At 47.6% G+C, this 16777-nt stretch overlaps 1 protein-coding gene and 1 non-coding gene across 11 annotated transcripts in view; one reads left to right on the top strand and one right to left on the bottom strand.

Annotated features, from left to right (window-relative positions):
* Positions 1–7855: 7855 nt before the first annotated feature.
* Tmcc3 (transmembrane and coiled coil domains 3) overlaps positions 7856–16777 on the bottom strand; it is a 279273-nt gene continuing 270351 nt past the window's right edge. For all 10 annotated transcript variants that reach the window (XM_030245121.1, NM_001359762.1, XM_011243475.3 and 7 more), the window contains 2 exons: positions 16401–16536; positions 7856–12082 (listed from right to left, as the gene is read on the bottom strand). In XM_030245121.1, the coding sequence (XP_030100981.1) occupies positions 11780–12082; positions 16401–16536 (439 nt within the window). In that variant the 3' untranslated portion in view covers positions 7856–11779. The remainder of the gene's footprint in view (positions 12083–16400; positions 16537–16777) is intronic.
* Mir7211 (microRNA 7211) lies at positions 12611–12673 on the top strand. The gene has a single exon (NR_106070.1). It is a non-coding gene; the product is annotated as a microRNA 7211 (primary transcript).

Raw genomic sequence — 16777 nt, 5'->3', positions numbered from 1 at the left:
CTTAGGAAGGCCGAGAGCCACCGCACCAAGTGCTCACAATCTAGGGGAGAAGGAAGCAAGCATTCATGGGAAATTTACTTACATAGTAAATGGTTCATTACATGGATGGAGTGCTACCTACACATCTGGTACCTGTCCAGGTCCTGGGAAAAGCCACAGGTGAGTGAGCCGGGGCTCTGGCCACAAGGAGCTGGCTAGCTATTCCAGAAACAGACATAACACAGTCATTTCCAGGCTAGGGAGAGGGCTCAGCCAATGACGTTCTGGCCATGCAGATGTGCACACACAGACCTGAGTGAGGATCCGAGGTACCCATGTACATTCCAGTTGGCAGTGAAGCCCTTCAGCTGAAAGACGCTAGCAACGCAGCAGCAATGCAGATAGGGAAACCATGCCTGCCACCTCTGGCCTGAGGGATGCACTAGGGATGCACTAGGGGAGAGTTAGGGCACTGCTGAGGGCAGGGGAGAGGTTCAGTGGATTAAGGAATCCAGAGGTGGAGGGTAGACATTATTTCATTAATAAACTTGGTAATGAAGGGGAGGAGAGAAAAGGATTTGAGGGGGGGTTGGTGGGGGAGAAGGAATGGGAGGAGGGAAGGAAGAATAGGAGGAGGGGAAGGAGGAATGGGAGGAGGAGGAATGGGAGGAGGAAGGAGAGGAGGAAGAATGGGAGGAGGGGGAAGAGGAATGGGAGGAGGGGGAAGAGGAATGGGAGGAGGGGGAAGAGGAATGGGAGGAGGGGGAAGAGGAATGGGAGGAGGGGAGGAGGAATAGGAGGAAGACTGGGAGGAGGAATGAGAGGAGTGGGAGGAGAAATGGGAGGAAGGGAAGGAGTGGTGTTGAAATGAACTTCCGGGGGGGGGGGGGGCGTCTCCTTTTTTTTTTTTTTTCAGTTCAGTTCCCCATCTTGCCCCATAGAAATAGTTCCAGTTCAGAAACAGCCCAGCAGTCAGGGGCTCTGTATGGTATGATCTGGAGTGGTTCTGTTTGAAAAAGAGAAAGGGATGCTCCTTTCTGCTTGAAGAGCAGAGTGTGCCAATGGGCACCTGGCTCTGAGTCAGAGGTGAATAACCCCTCTGCAGGATGCTGGCTGCTCCCCCCACCCCAGTCCTGCCCCCACTTCCAGAACACAGACACAGCAGCCTCCCTGCTGGCTCTCCTGCAGCCCAAGGAGCTACCTCTGTGCCCTGACCCTGGGCCTCCTGGCCCCTGTAACCCTGCCCAGACATAACCCCAAGTGAGGCGAGCTGCTTGCTGTACCTGCTCAGCCGGCCTGCTGACTTCATTAGGATTTCTATTGCTGTGATCAACTACCCATGCTACAACAGCTTGGGCGGGGAAGGCTTCATCTTGCTTACACTTCTGTGTCATAGTCCATCACTGAAGGAAGTCACCACCCTAGGAACTCCAGGCAGGAACCTGGAGCTAAGAACTGAAGCAGGGGCCATGAAGGAGTGCTGCTTTCTGGCTTGTTCCTCATGGCTTGCTCAGTCAGCCTTCTTGCATAAACAAGAAACCCCTGGCCAGGGGTGGGACTATCCAGAGTGGGCTGGGCCCTCCCGCATCCATCACTAATTGAGAACAATCTCTACAGACTTGCCTACAGGCCGATATTATGGAGGCTTTTTCTTAATTAAGATGCCCTCTTCCCAGATAAGTCTAGGTCTGTGTCAAGTTGACACAAAACCAACCAGGACATCTGTTCAGTGGACAGAGGAATGTCACCATTGTTCTCACTTCCCCCGTGTCCCCTTCCCTTCAGGCCAGACTATAGTTCTGGATTTAATGTATCAGGTGACCATTCCTGAGACACTAGTTCACACTAACTGCTGACCAAGGGCCTTGGGACAAGCAATTGTGATCGTTTCCATTCACATGTATGCAGATGCCCGGCTGGAAAGCTTGGTCTACCTGCAGGAGCAAGGGTCCTCTGAGGAAGCCTGAGGAACTGCCTCCGGCTAGGCTATGCACCCCCCTCCACCCTCCATCCCTTCTGAAGTCAAGCACTGAGCTGACTCCTGGATGCTACTGAGCTGGCTGCCAAGGTGACCCTTTGTACCTGGACTCCTAGTAGGACCAGGGACACATAGCTGGCCATGCTCAGGCATACCTTGAGAGTCAGCACCTTCCTGTGACCTTCTAGCTTTTTCTGTGAGGACGGCTGCTCCCTGAGTGACCCTCCATGGGTAGCTTTTGTTTCCTCACAGGGATCTTCACTGACTTTCTGAGGTGACTGTTGCTTGCTAACAAAGGGAAACAGTACACACTTTCCACTGTGGAGACTGGGGCTGGCTACTTCTGTGGATCCTGTGTTTGGATCCTGTTGGCTTGAATGTGTGTGTGTGTGTGTGTGTGTGTGTGTGAGAGAGAGAGAGAGAGAGAGAGAGAGAGAAAGAGAGAGAGAGAGAGAGAGAGAGAGGAGAGGGAGGGAGGAAGAGAAAAAGAGAGAAAAAGAGGGAGAGAGAGAAACAGGAGGAGGGGGTCAAGGTTCTGTCTCTAGCTTTTGGGATTTGACTTCAAAGTACAAGGGAAGTTTGAAGACAGAAGAGAAGCCAAGACAGCATGGAGAGGGGACAGCTTTGATGGAAAGCTGGGTCGCATCATTACTGTGACATGGACAGTTAAAGAATCAGAGAAGGGTCCAGGCCTTTGACGGTTCGTTTAGCTGAAGGAGCCCCTGACTGGTCACGTGGTGGAGGCACAATGTTGCTCGCTTTCTGTGATCTCTGTTGCTTATTTTTAAGCAGAGCAGGGGTGGGCGAAATGTCCAAATCTCAGTGCTTCAGCTAGCGTAGGGTAACCGCCACCCAAGCAGCTGTTAACATGACTGAAGCTTGTTCCCGTTAACTGCTTGAGTCAAGTTAAAGGCCTGGCAGGGATACATTCTGGCTGCTTAGCAGGGAGAGAAATTTCAGAGGTAGCCACCACAGATGGTAGCAGATGTCGTGAAACTCAGAGCGGAAGCCGCCAGGGACTCCACCATCTCAGAGCTGTGCAAAACCGCCAAGAACTGCTCAGCCAAGCCAACTGCCAATTATATACCCTAAGAATTCTAGGAAGCCAGGGAAGGTACTGAAGTTCCCTTAATTGATATGACTTTTTTTTTTTTATTTCCACAAATCTGTCAGCCCATGGTTCCTCAAGGATCTAACATGTCAGCTGTGTGACACTGTAAGCTTGTAATTGATCCAGTCAGTATTGGCAGCTCTAGGCCTAGGTTTTAGGTGATTCCTTCTATGGTCACAGGTACCAGAAGGGACTACTCTCAAAGTTGATCTACTTCCTTTTTACAGCGCCTTGGGGTGGGGCCCCAGTGATGCTGTTTTTGGGCTGGATAACCAGCTCTACCATTACCCATTGTTTGGTACTGCCAGTCACTTTATGTCTTAAGATTTCGTTGCTGTGAAGAGACACCATGACCTTGGCAACTCTTACAAAGGAAAACATTTAATTGGGGGCCGGCTTACAGTTTCAGAGGTTCAGTCTGTTATCATCATGGCGGGAAGCATGACATCTCATGTGCAGATGATGTGGTGCTGCTGGAGAAGGAGCTGAGGGTTCTGCATCCAGATCTGTAGGCAGCTTTTGGCTTGAGTTTTGAAACCTCTAAGCCCATTTTCAGTGACACACTATATCCAACAAAGCCACACCTATTCCAACAAGGCCACACTTCCTAATAGTGCTGCTCCTTATGAGTCTGTAGGGGCCACTTCCAGTCAAACCTCCATAATTAGCACTGAGAAGCCCAGCTTTCTCCTCACTGAAGCAGGAATAACAGCCCCTGTCTTCTTGAGCACGTGGGTGACTGCAGTTGATAGTGCTTGTGCGGTGCACTGAACACAGTAAGTATTCAAGCAGCATTAGGTGGCGTCTACACACCAGCTTCCGGAAGTGTGGGTTAGGAGCCTGACGTAGGGTTCCTATTGCTGTGAAGAGACAACATGACCTCAGCAATTCTTATAAAGGAAACTATTTAACTGGAGGTGGCTTACTATCATCATGGCATCATGTAGGCAGACATGGTGCTGGACGAGGAGCCAGGGGTTCTACATCTGGATCTGCAGATGGGGGGGGGATTGGGAGTGGGGTTGGGGAGAGAGAGAGAGAGAGAGAGAGAGAGAGAGAGAGAGAGAGAGAGAGAGAGAGACTGGACCTGGCTTGACCATTTGAAACCTCAAAGCCTACCCCCAGTGACACACTTCCTCCAATGAGGCCACACCTCCTAATAGTGCCACTCCCTGAAGAACAAGCATTCAAATCTGTGACTTTACGGGGGTCATTCCTATTCAAACCACCACAACCCCAATGAGGTCATGCGACCGAATGTGCTGGTTCACAAAAATTGGTGACAGTAAAAGGCATCTGAATGCTCAAGCTTCAGAAATAATTCAAAACCAAATCAGGTAAGGAACCTGAGGTGTCTTTGGCTATGTTCCCCTGGGTTGCAGCTCAGGGTTTCACTGTAGCCTTGGTTCTGAACACTCAATACTGCTATTTTGCACTGTGCCCTCCACGACCCAAAAACACCCCCATTCAGATTCTGGTATGTGGTGAAGTGCAGTGTGTGTACTGTACACACACAGTTTTCCTCTACTGTAGAAGAATATTGGTTCCATTATTGAAAACAAATGCTATTTTTCTCTACTGTCATCCCTTAACATAGATCAAATTAATATGTTTTTGGGTTGTGTTGTGATAGACTGTTCGGTTTTAAAAACTGTGTTTTGAGTTTGCTGATTATAGTCTCACAAAACATCATTAAATGAATTTTGGCTTGAGATTAGGACAGAATTTCCAACATTTTCCGAAGTGGCCTTAAATATACTTCTACCGTGTTGGACCAGCATTGGCGATTATAGAATCAAAATATCGATCAACTCTGAAAAGCGCTGAAGATGGTCCACATCCTGCCATATCAAATACTGGGCCAAGATTTAGCTTTTATGTAAAACTAAGCACACCCGTCTCATTAGTATGCAAATTTGCTTGAGTCTTTAAGTAGTAAAAGTAAATGTAGATAAAAATTGCTTTAAAATAATTTGGGGGGGAGCTGGGGAGACGGCTCAGTGGGTACAGTGCTCTCTGTACAAGCGTAAGGATGTGAGTCTGGATTCCCAAGTACCCATGTAACAGCTGGGTGTGGCAATGGCCATCTGTAACCCCAGCAGTGGGGGTGGGGGAGGGACAGCAGTGGCAGCGATAGATGGGTCCTTGGAACTCACTGGCCAGCCAACTCAGCCGATGAGTGAACTCCAGACTGAGGGAGAGATCCTGCCTCAAAGAATAGGGTAAAGAGCATGGAGGAAGATGTCCAAAGATAATCCCTGGCCTCCACATGAACTTGTACCCTTTGCACAGGTGCATAGAACACACACACACACACACACACACACACACAGACACATACCCACACATGTACATACAAGCACACATGCACACACAGACATATACACAGACACATACATATATACAAGCATACATGCATATATACACACATACACACACACACAAACACAAGTGCATACACAAACGGAATAAAATTAAAAATGATTTATTATCACAAATGTTGAATTTACTAGCTTATATATATATATGTATATATATATATGCATGTATATATACTTGGAGGTCACACAACAATTTTTCAGACACAAAAGAATTGATAGTGGGATTCCTTTGATCTATACTCTATCTGTTTAGTATAGCTACAGTCACTGTGTATCCCACAATAGTCTATCTACATTACATTACATATAAAGTAACTGTATGGGGAGAGGTAAGATATTCTGCCACCTATGATTGTAAACAAAGGAGCAATGGTAAAATGCTGTTAGACTCTGCTACTTGGTCAATTGTGACTGGACATTCTTCGATGTTCCAGTGTTTCTCTTCCACCTGGAGCGCATGTGTGTGAGGTGGTTGGCTTCCATTGTCAACTTGACTCGGCCTACAATCACCTGGGAAGATAGTCTCAGTGAAGGCTGTCCCATTGGGCTGGCTAATGGGACTGTCTGAGGAGGACTGTCTAAAGTTAACTCATCTCACAGTGGCCTCTGTGTCCCTGAGGTAGAGGGTTCTGAACCACATTTGAGTGGGGAAAGGGACCTGCGCTCACAGCAGGGAGGTTTCTCTCTGCTCTCACTGTGGGTGGGATGTGACTAGTGGAAGTTCCATCCTTGGCTTCCCCACAATGATGGACTGTGATCTGGAATTGAGGGCTAAAACAAACCCTTTTCTTCACGACATGGCTTTTTGTTGGAAGTGTTGGGTTAGGGTTAGGGTTAGGGTTAGGATTAGGATTAGGGTTAGGGTTAGGGTTAGGGTTAGGGTTAGGGTTAGGGTTAGGGTTAGGGTTAGGGTTAGGGTTAGGGTTGTTACAGCCACAGAAACGAAACATGGATATGTTGAAACCAGAAAATGGTGCTTTATTCTTTAGCATAGTCATTCTTAGCTAGACATCAATGACTAAAATTGCTTTCTCGCTTGTTTTTATTTCTAGGCAATATAGACCAAGAGTATGTTGGGCTGCACACACTCCCAGTTATCCATCTTTATTGCATTCCTTTTTCCTGTATTTATGCATTTAGACATCATGTGACACCAGGGCCAGAATGAGGGTTGTGCTTCTATGGTCTCTAGAGTCAGTGTTGTCCAGGACAGAGAATAGCCTGATCTCTCAGAGCTTTTGAGTCACCTGGGGAATTCTAGTGGTTTTCTTTGCTCGGGGTTCAGGATGGGTGACCCATGGAGCAAACGGCCTGGAAACAGAGCTCAGAGGGCAGGATGCTAGGAAGGCAAAGGCAGCACCCTAAATCCCTCCTTAACAGGTCCTGGCCTTGGAAGAGGCTCATTTATCTAACTAAGCTCTACTTCCACACAGGATGGGGGGAAATGAAACCTGAACCACGGCCCTGCCGAGTTCTTATACACCGTCAAAGCGGTGCCTTGCAAACACCAAAGCCCCCAGAGTAGACTGCTCAGGGATCTGCTCACTCTTGGCCTTCCCGAGTGTGCACACATCACTTGGCACCCCCCACATCACTTCCGTGTTCTTCATTTCGATTCACCCAGACTCGGCTTCCCCGGGCTTCACTTCTGCTCTTTGCTATTCCAAGTCCTGACGAATAACCAGCCCCTCCCCTTGGGTTCAAGGAACAGGCCACACATCACACATCACTAACTTTCTACAGAAGACATAAAGTTAGTTTTAAAGTTGACAGCCGGGGTGGATGAGGAGATAGGACACAGGATTTTTAAGAAATGAAACCATTCTGTATGCTACAATAAATACCTGTCCTTATGTATTTGTCTAAAGCCATATAGAGTGAAACCAAGAATATCCTTAATATGAATGATGCCTCTGGGTGATAATGATTTAACAATGTTGGTTCATCAGCTGTAACAAAGGTACCACTCAGGGGTCTGGAGAGATGGTTCAGTGGTTAGCGTACTTGTCACTCTTACAAAGGACCTGGACCTGAGTTTGATTCCCAGTACCAACAGGGTGGCTTATGACCATCTGTAACTCCAGATCCAGGGAATCAGATAACTTTGTATTTTAAACCTTTGTGTTTACCAAGCACATATATGGTACTCATACATATGTAGGCAAAACACTCATACACATTAAAGGTACCACTTTGTGGGGGGATGTTGGTAATGAGGAGGCATGTAGGGGCAGGATATTCAAGAGAAATCTTGATACATCTTTCTCAGGTTTGCTTTAAATCTAAGTGGCTTTTAAGTCTATTAATCTTACTTTATGCACCTGTGCACACACTTGTGCATGCAAACACAAACACACAGATACACACACACACCCCACATTATAGAGATGGGCTCTGACAAATGTAAAAATTTAAGAAATCTAGTTCTTTTATTTAACACCAAAGCAAACATCAATTGTTTAAAAAATAATGGCACCTGCTTTGAATTCATTAATAACACCGCCGTGGGGAAGATCTACAGAGAAATTACAATTTTAGGCAGATACAAAACTATGTAGCTTCCCATGAGATGGGAATTCTCCAACAGAAGTTACAGTCAGCATTCCTGATGTTACATCAGAATCGCTGCTATTGCCCCTGCGTATCTGAAACACATAGCACGGTTAGTTGAAATGTTTCTTTTAGGACAAACACAATAGACATGCTTTAAATATATGCGGACAGCAACATGTAAATCTCCCTCAGACTCCCAAGGAATTACACATCACTTCCAGACTCTTTAAGCAGAGAACTGTATCCATGGCAGAAAATGATAATTTGGCTTTATTTATAACAAATTACCCAATTCCCATCAATGACACGTTTTTAAAGCTCTTTATTTTTGATACAAACAGGCCAATCTAATTGTTTTCTGTGATTTGTCTTTTTAGGCCCCTTAAAGGTTACCTGCTAGCTTTGAACCATCTCCCTGCATAAGCCCGTGCTCACATCCCAGCCCAAGGTCAGAATTAAGAAAACGTCCAAAATAGGTTGTTTGATCACACACGTTCTTATCAATGAGTACGTTTGTTTTTCCAAACCCAGGCAATTAGGTCTGGATTCAACATCAGAACAAAACAACAATAACAACAACAACCCTATGATAGATATACTGCCATTCAACACAAAAGTAATTTGGTATTTAAAATTCAACCCAAACGAGCCAAAGTAACTAATTATTGGGAGAGGGAGTTGGGGGGAAGAGCTCCCTCATCCGCCTGCCCCCCCCCCCCCCCATGTTAGAGAAGTGGCCAGGCAGTCAGGCAGTAAGAACTCATTGAGGGCATTGCTTAGATAAAGTCAAGAGCTACAGAGTATTAATGTGAATGAACACCAACAGACAACACAAGAACACCTGAACACTACTAAGCCACAAGCCAGGAGCTTGAGATGGGAAATCCTGCCTTCACAGTCCAAAGTCAGCGACAGCACTTGAGGTCACCACTTGCTTCACTGAGTGGCTGCTTACTTTTTTTTTTTTTTTTTAATATTTATTATTCTTAGTATTTTAAAGTTCTGTTCTGTCCTCCGTAATCACTCTTCTGATGATCGGTCATGATAACCAGAGACGCAGCGTCCAGCATCTAGAAGCTCTCACCAGTGTTCCTAGGCGAACAGGGAACGTGCTCACTAACCTCCAACTGGCTCTCAACACGAGGGATGCACGAGATGTCTACTCCCAACATAAAGTGCAAAACAAGATGCGCTGACTCAATTACAAATCGATTCCAATTCCAGGGTACCTCACAGCTCTATTGCTACCGCCAATTGTATATTTATAGAACTCATTTCTTCAGTATGTATGTTACATGTTCAAGAGAGTGAGAGTGGGGTTATAGCCCTTGAGAGAATGAAGAACTGTTGAGTCAAAGTCTCCTTGAACTATACACTCTTGCTAAAAATATCAAAAGCTTCACAAACTTTCCGTGAGACCGAAACAAGTATGCCATAGAGCTGCACATGCCCAGGCAAAGAAGGTGATCTGACATCTAATGGGAAGCAATGAGCATCTAAGCTCTTTAGAAGGAATCCAAGATTTGGAGGCCCCACCCCTACCTCCATTAATTCACAATGGTGCTGGAGGCTTCTAACAGATTCTGTCCAAAGCTCAGTCTGAAGGGTGTGGAGTGTGCTGTTTTGGACTTTCTCAGCAGGGAGAAGAAACACAGATTGCAGGTCTGGCAAGCGTCAATCAAGAGTGGTCCGGTTAGGCAGTGTAGGGGTGGGGCAGGTGCTGGCGTGAGAACAGAACCTCTTCCCAGATTCTCTCAGAGCCCTAGCTAAGTCTCTTAAGGTTGCATTCAAACTCTTTCTGAAACCTGCTAGCGGCATTCACGGGCATCCCAGGCCCTGGCACGCCCTAAGTGCCACTTGGAAATATTCACAGATAGGAATGGGAGCCCAGCAGAGCCCAGCTTGCTTCAGGGTACAGGCAGATGGAGTCTGGGGCCTACAGGTAAGGGAGCTGGCCAGTAAAATACAAGAATAAAAGAAGATCATGTCTCTCTCTTCCTCCCTTTTTTTTTTTTTTTTTTGGACTAGAAACCTCTGTCTCCCGTGTAGGAACAAAGCCATAGATAGGGGTGGTACTGGGAACTTCCCCATCCCTGATTTCAAACTCCTTTGTATTTTATAAAATTAAATTTATTATTATTATTATTATTTTGGAAAAGCATGGCTCTGGAATTGGTTAGGGGTGATGGTTAAATACTTTGTGAATTTACTAAAACTATGAATTATTGACTTAGAAGTTGGAGTGGGTGAGGGGCAAAGGTTAGAACTGTGTGGGTCCCACTCACCTAACCTGGCCTTGTACTAACTTGCTACATGCCACCATCCCCAATGTGCCCCGGGGGTGGGGTGGGGTGGAGTGTCCCTAAGGACATCCATTTGCAAGTGAGGATAGTTAAATCTAAGAGAGGTTCTTCTGGAAGAAAGCATTTAAGAGTATCTTTTACACCTTCAGCAGGGAGGGGGTTGGGGGTGGGGAGGACCAGAGACCTGACTGGCTGGCTGACAGGACACAATAAGAATCTTCTCTCTCCTCTTGGTGGCGTACACAGAAAACCAGGTTTGTCAGTAAATGGCAGCCATCGAACAAGACACAGCAGCTCTTGCAGGCTCTCTGCTCATGGGGCAGTGCATTTCTCCTGTGACCTCAGAGCTTATCTGTGTACCTAAGAGACAGACAGCAGCAACTCCACTCCAGCGCAGGACTTAATTTTATTCCTGATGGCCTTTGCGTCCCTAAGGGACCCTCCTGCTCTCATCTGGGTCAAGAGCTCCCACTACTCTTGCCACCATTTGATTAGACCTAAAAGTTCACATCCCTCTTAGGCCCCCAGTGTCCTGCCTCAGCACACACACACACTTGAGTTATGAAGTTTGATTTTGCTGTCTCTGAGAAAAGAAAGCTGGGTAACACAAACGTCATTCGTTTTCATTTCCTGAACAAGCTTTGCAGTCAGATCCCCACAGACCCGCAAGTAAAGTGAATCACGTAAAGTGCATCCTGTCGTCTCAGGGCATTTATCACAGTTAACAGTCGCCTACGCACTGCCTCCCCAGGGATGCTCGCAGGACCCTGAGTTACCCAAGCTACAGTTTGACAACAGCCCAGCCGAATGCTCTGAGGGCAGAGCACTGCTAACCACGCAAGATGGAATCAGGTGTGTGGTGCTCTGGGCATAAGAGGAAAGCCTGGCTGTAAATCCCAGTGTCTACCTTGTAAAGTGCACTACTACGGCTGGATAAGCAGGTAGAAGATTCCCACGTTATGAGGACATACACCATTGACCGCTGTGAACACTGGGTACATAGTAGGGCACAGAGCCACCCATGGACAAGTAGGAGAGATCACAGAGAGACTCACTGAGCTTCCATAGGCCCCCAGGAGCTCAACCCTGCCAGTTCCTGTTTGCTCACTTCCCCAAGTCCTAGCCATATTCTTGCTGGTCAGGGGGAACTCAGAACACAGCAGTTAGCAATCATGGCGCCCAAAGAACAAGGGCTTTGCTGTGCTGAGCTCAACAGGTGGGCTCGAGATCGGCTCTGATTAAGGCAGTGAGCCCCTTGAGGAGGACTCTGGGACAGTTTCACGTTAACCACATACAGGGACAGTGTTGGCATCTGCTACTGGGTTAAGAGTCTCTACTTATTTACACCGCACGTAGCTCTGGTCCCTCTCGCGCCGTCTTTGGCACAGCCGTCCATTCAGAAATTTTGGTAGTATGCACAGGGTTTTCTTCAAAATAAAATCTTTAAGAGGATGTGAAGGCAGGAAGCAGCGGCTCATCTCGGGATGATTATCCTTTCTATGGCACACAAGATATGGTCCCAGTTTTTACAGAATATGGCGAGAAGAGTCACAGCAAAGAAGGTGCCAAGGATGTGGGAGCGGCTCTTCATCATGGGCGAGACAAACTTGGCCAGGGTGGACACACACACCAGGATGACCGTCATGAAGGCCAGAACCACGTTGATGCACTTCCCCAGCAGGACCTTGGCGTTCACGGCATCCGTCTGCAGGGTCTGCTGTTCCTGCTGATGCAGCTCGAGCTTAGAGATGCGGGTCTGGCAAGATTCCAAGGCTTCCTGCGGGCGAGAGGAGAGCAAGGGTCAGACGTAGCTGGAATCACAGGCCTTGCGGGAACACGTGCCCAGATGTGCCCCAAGCTCCAGCTCAGAGCATCTACTGCCTCAGCAGATTCAAATCCCCAAACCAACGGTGAGAGAGGAAGTCATAAGGCAGGAATCCCAAGACTCCTACATGTATTCAACCATAAAACACCATAAGGGAGGAGTTACGGTGGTCTACTTTTGTTTATTTGTTTACTGTTTTTGTTTGTTTTTTTGGCGACAAGGTCTCTTGTGAAGTAGCCCAATCTGGCCTTAAACTTCCAATTCTCCTACCTCAACCTTCCCAAGTGCTGAGATTTGGGGTCACAGTCAAATAGCATCATACCCGGTCATAAGGGCTCATTTCTCAATGTATTTGTACTTGAGAAGAGGTGACATGAAACACCGGTGTCTGCTGGCCCTGTCAGGAGGGGACTGAAAAGGGGCGGAGCTGGATCTGTGTTCTGGGATGCAGGCTGCTCAACCCTTATCCATGGTATCTGCTCTTTCCCTCTGCCACTCCACCGCTGGGAGCTTGTGTCTGTGGAGTGACTGTAGGGAGGATGCAGATGCTAAGGGGAACGACTGGACCAACAGCAGGCCGCTCTGCTTCAATCAGCCTTGTGAATCTATTCCTTAAGTCAGCAGCAGCCCAAGCTGTCTCTCCAGGCCCAGTGCAACCTGATGCTTCACTTCCTAAAGCGACATCACATGGGTGACTCGGAGTAGATTACCCAGCCTGGCTATTTCCTCGGAGGCTGACTTGCACATCTACAGAGCTTTTGGAAAACGCCCCTGTGCAGCTCAGTCACGAGTATGTTTATGGAGTGTACCTTGCCCTGCAAGCAGTGACCCTGTGTCCTCACACCCCCAACTCTTTCTCTTAGAACACCACTTAGGCCTCTTATGACAGAAACCCCAAAGCATCCTTTGACATGTCTCTTGTCCAGCCATCAGCTGGCTCTGCCGATGCAGCCGGCACTGTCCATCTTAATCAATATTAACCTCTCTTGCAGTCCCCACTCACTAGGGATCGCCGGGACCTCTTGCTTGCTGTGATTTGAATTTCACATGGTGTGTTCCATAATCCATATTCCCTGCCACAGTCCATGTGACTTTTGAAAGATATACATTTCTGACATCCCTCTTCATAAAAGACCTTTCGGAATCTTGCTTGGTCTGTGTGCAGCCATCTTATCCTGCCTTCATCCACTGCTCTGCCCAAACTGACCCTTTCCAGGTTCCAAAAAATGCCTGGGGGACTTTGTGCAGTACCCACTGCCGGAAACTCTTAAGCACCCCTCTCTTCACCAGTGGATCTGCCACACGTCTGAGGTCTCATCCTTACAGACATTCCCCGAAGGAAGCCCTCCCTGACCCATCTTGTCTCTAGTCAGCCTTCCTGCACAGCTGAGAGGCGCCTAAGTTGCATGCGGTCAGGCACGAGGCTCATCCAGCCCTCATTGTCCACTTCAGAACAGCAGTGCTGCACGCAGCAGGTGGCTGGAGAGCCAGGGTGCCAGTAACAGGAATGTCAGCTCGAAGAGGAAGAGCCCACGCCTCCTGGGAGGCAGTGCGACGTGCCTGCTCCTCCACCAGTCTGTTGTGGCAATCATTTGCCAATGTGCTTGTGCAGCTGCGTGCGGTCACCTTTCCAGGCTTTAAGCGGGTGTAATGGCTCCAACATTGATTTGCTTCTCTCCCGCTGAATATACTCGCTTGGCTAAAGAACAGGGTTCTCTGTTACTATAGCAACTTTCATTATACTAGGCTGCCGACCAAAGGATAAAACTTTCTCAGATCTTCACATTTAAGCGCTGCTGGCTGCCGGCACTAACAGGCAAGTGCAGAAGGGCGGGCTGGCTTTCAGCTATGGGGCCCGGGATTTTTTTTTCCCCTTTCCGTTTTAGATATGGCGTGAAAAGGGTGACAGATCAAGACAAAGGACTGTCATGTTTGGCCCTTTCACTCAGTTTTAGGGTAGAGAGGTCCACATCTCCTTAGGCTCATCTTAGAATTCACATTAGAACTGCTACCGATGTCTTACTCAAAGAAAAATCTAAGAAAATCAGGTAGTGAATTGTTAAGGCATTTCGCCCATGACATGGAGAGATTTTGCCCCATGATAATTAGGATTTCTTTGGTTGAGTGTTTAACTTGTTTTATATGAACATAGAGGGCGGGGTTATCTTTAGTAGTTTAAACTGGATATTCAGGATTTTAAAGAGGATGAGGGGGATCGGTCACTTAACAGCAAAAACTGTGGGTCTGTGGGCCCTTGCTACGTGCAGCATGCCAGCCTATCCCATTGGAAGCTCACTTCCCAGAACCACAGACATGGGGACCAGAGAGATCAATGGCTAAGAGCCTTGAGGAATGTTGCTATTTAACAATAAGATAAAAGGGACCCCGGCATTAACTTCTTGGCTGTTTATTATGAGTCTGGCGAAGAAGACCCTGGTACAACAAATATCTGATTCTATTTGATCTGCTTGACTGTTTGAAGACGAGGAGTCGGAGGCGCTCAGCACTGACTTAGCCAGGTTCACACAGAGACAGAGTGGTAGAGCCAGCTTTGAACCTCCGTGACCTCTGTCATTGACAGAGCTGCTCTTCATAGCTCTGACTAGAGGTGCAGCTGAAGAAAAACCGTGGAAATGAACTCCTCAGAAGTTCAAGTTCCTTTTGTGGGGGCCCTCCCTTGATCTGACCTCCTTGCTCCCAGAATATGTTTCTTAAAGAGCAGAGAACAATGTTAATCTAAACCATCCCCTAAAAGAGGAAACAGTGTGTTTAGACACCACCCGGTGATATCCTAGACCTGTTCTAAGATAGGACGGCCAAGGGCAGGTGGGATGGCTCAGTGGGTAAAGCACTTGCTGCCAAGTCTGGATTTTGATTCCTGGGACCCACAAGGTAGAAAGAAGGGACATGACTCCTGTTCTCCAGTCATCATGTGTGACATGATGCTGTGACATGCATGCGTGTTCGCGCATGCACACACACACACACACACACACACACACACACGTAAGTATAATAAAAAATGTTCTATATAGAATCACTTAACAGATGAGAGTTCTGTCTCCCAGGTCAGTCAGTGGAGACTCTGAGGCTCCTCACCCAGGGAACAGAGAGTAGTTTCCCAGTGTCCTCTGCTCTCTGGGGACAATGTTTCCCATCAGTGCTAAAGCCCTGCTTCCCAGAACTGTCTGAATAGACCTCTGGCATCAGCAAACCCAGACTCCACCGGTGCAGAACAAAATGCTTGCAGCGGAACTGCAGCATGCGCCCCAGGGAGAAAGTGCTCTGATGCTTCAGCCTACTGCCTTGTAAAGTGGGGTTCAGGGCGTGGATAGCCTTTCTTAAGCTCAGAAAGTTCCCACCGACTACAGAGAAGATATGAAAAAGGGCATTACTGATTTTGGTTATTGTTATGATTTCTTTCAAAAGGTGACCAAGAAGCCTAGGGCTCTTCCATAGCAGCCTGGGGACCTCAGGAGCAAGTTCAGCACTGGCTTTTGTTTGTGACATAACTGTTACATGGATCTACACATCTGTTCCTGCTAACCTTCTGGGCCTTGCCTTTCCCTTTCAGTTCCGCCTTCTTAGTCACTCCTAAGGGACAATTTGCAAGGCCTTGTACAGGTCACTTCACCTTTTTGTACCTCAGTCTCCAGATCTGAGAAACAGGACCAACAATAAGAGCGATTACAAAGGGCTATTGAGTAAGTACCAAGTACAGTGGTTTAGTAGGGGCTGGCAGTCATGCTCGGCGATTTCACAGATACGAAGCAATTGCTTTATAGATAAGCAGACTCAAGGCTTGCTCAGAGCCAAACAGTTGGTAAATAATAGACTCGAAACCAAAATTTACCAGGAAATGTCCGAGTGCTAGCCCCTGCTCCCTGCTCCTATCCCGGCCAGCAAGCATAGCTGGACTGGATTTCTGGGGCACTGTAGCGTCCTTGCTAGAGCCATCTGGTATACCGTTAGACTACTCCAGCCTCTGCAAGAAGCTTCCTGAAGGCAGGCTGCCTAACAGGTGACGTTTCTTAATGTTTTGGAGTTTTTGAAATTAGGTTAGTGGTATAGCCACTAGTTAGGCAACCGGGTAACAGAGGGAACATAAGCCAACAGGGCCAAGGGGTGGATGGGAAATATCTATGTAGAGAGAATGAACATCTTGCCCCTCATGACGGAATGCTTGGGGAAGTGTACTGGGTTAGGCTGTTGAATGAATTAAAGCCTGGAAAAATCCTACACCGGGGTCTGCCCAGGAGGGGACCCATACCTGGATGTCCCTTGAGCGCTCATAGGCCTGGTAGGCCACCTTCTCCTCAGCGCTGGCCAATTCCTGCTTCAGATTGGCTGTCTCATGCTGGTGCAGCTCTGTCAGGTCATGGAGCTGGTCTTCAAGTCGCTCATACCTTAACAAAGACAGGAGCCTTAGTGAGCACGGGGCACAGGTGTTCCAACGGCGTGGTCTAGAATGATGTCCCTTTTTGTCTTGGGGCCCTTGGCTTGTTTTCATCCCCTGGAAGACTGTTTTTCTGAAAGAGTTGGTGTATTTGTGGGAAACACAATTTTTGTCACCCCTGAATCCCAATTCTAGGAGGGACCTCTGTCTACAGTTTTAACTGTATGTCCTCAACTTTCAGGCTTTACCAA

Source organism: Mus musculus, chromosome 10 (genome assembly GCF_000001635.26).
Source record: "Mus musculus strain C57BL/6J chromosome 10, GRCm38.p6 C57BL/6J".
Classification (NCBI taxonomy): Eukaryota; Metazoa; Chordata; class Mammalia; order Rodentia; family Muridae; genus Mus; species Mus musculus.
The sequence above is the reverse complement of the archived record's forward strand: the minus strand, read 5'-3'. Positions and strand labels throughout refer to the sequence as shown.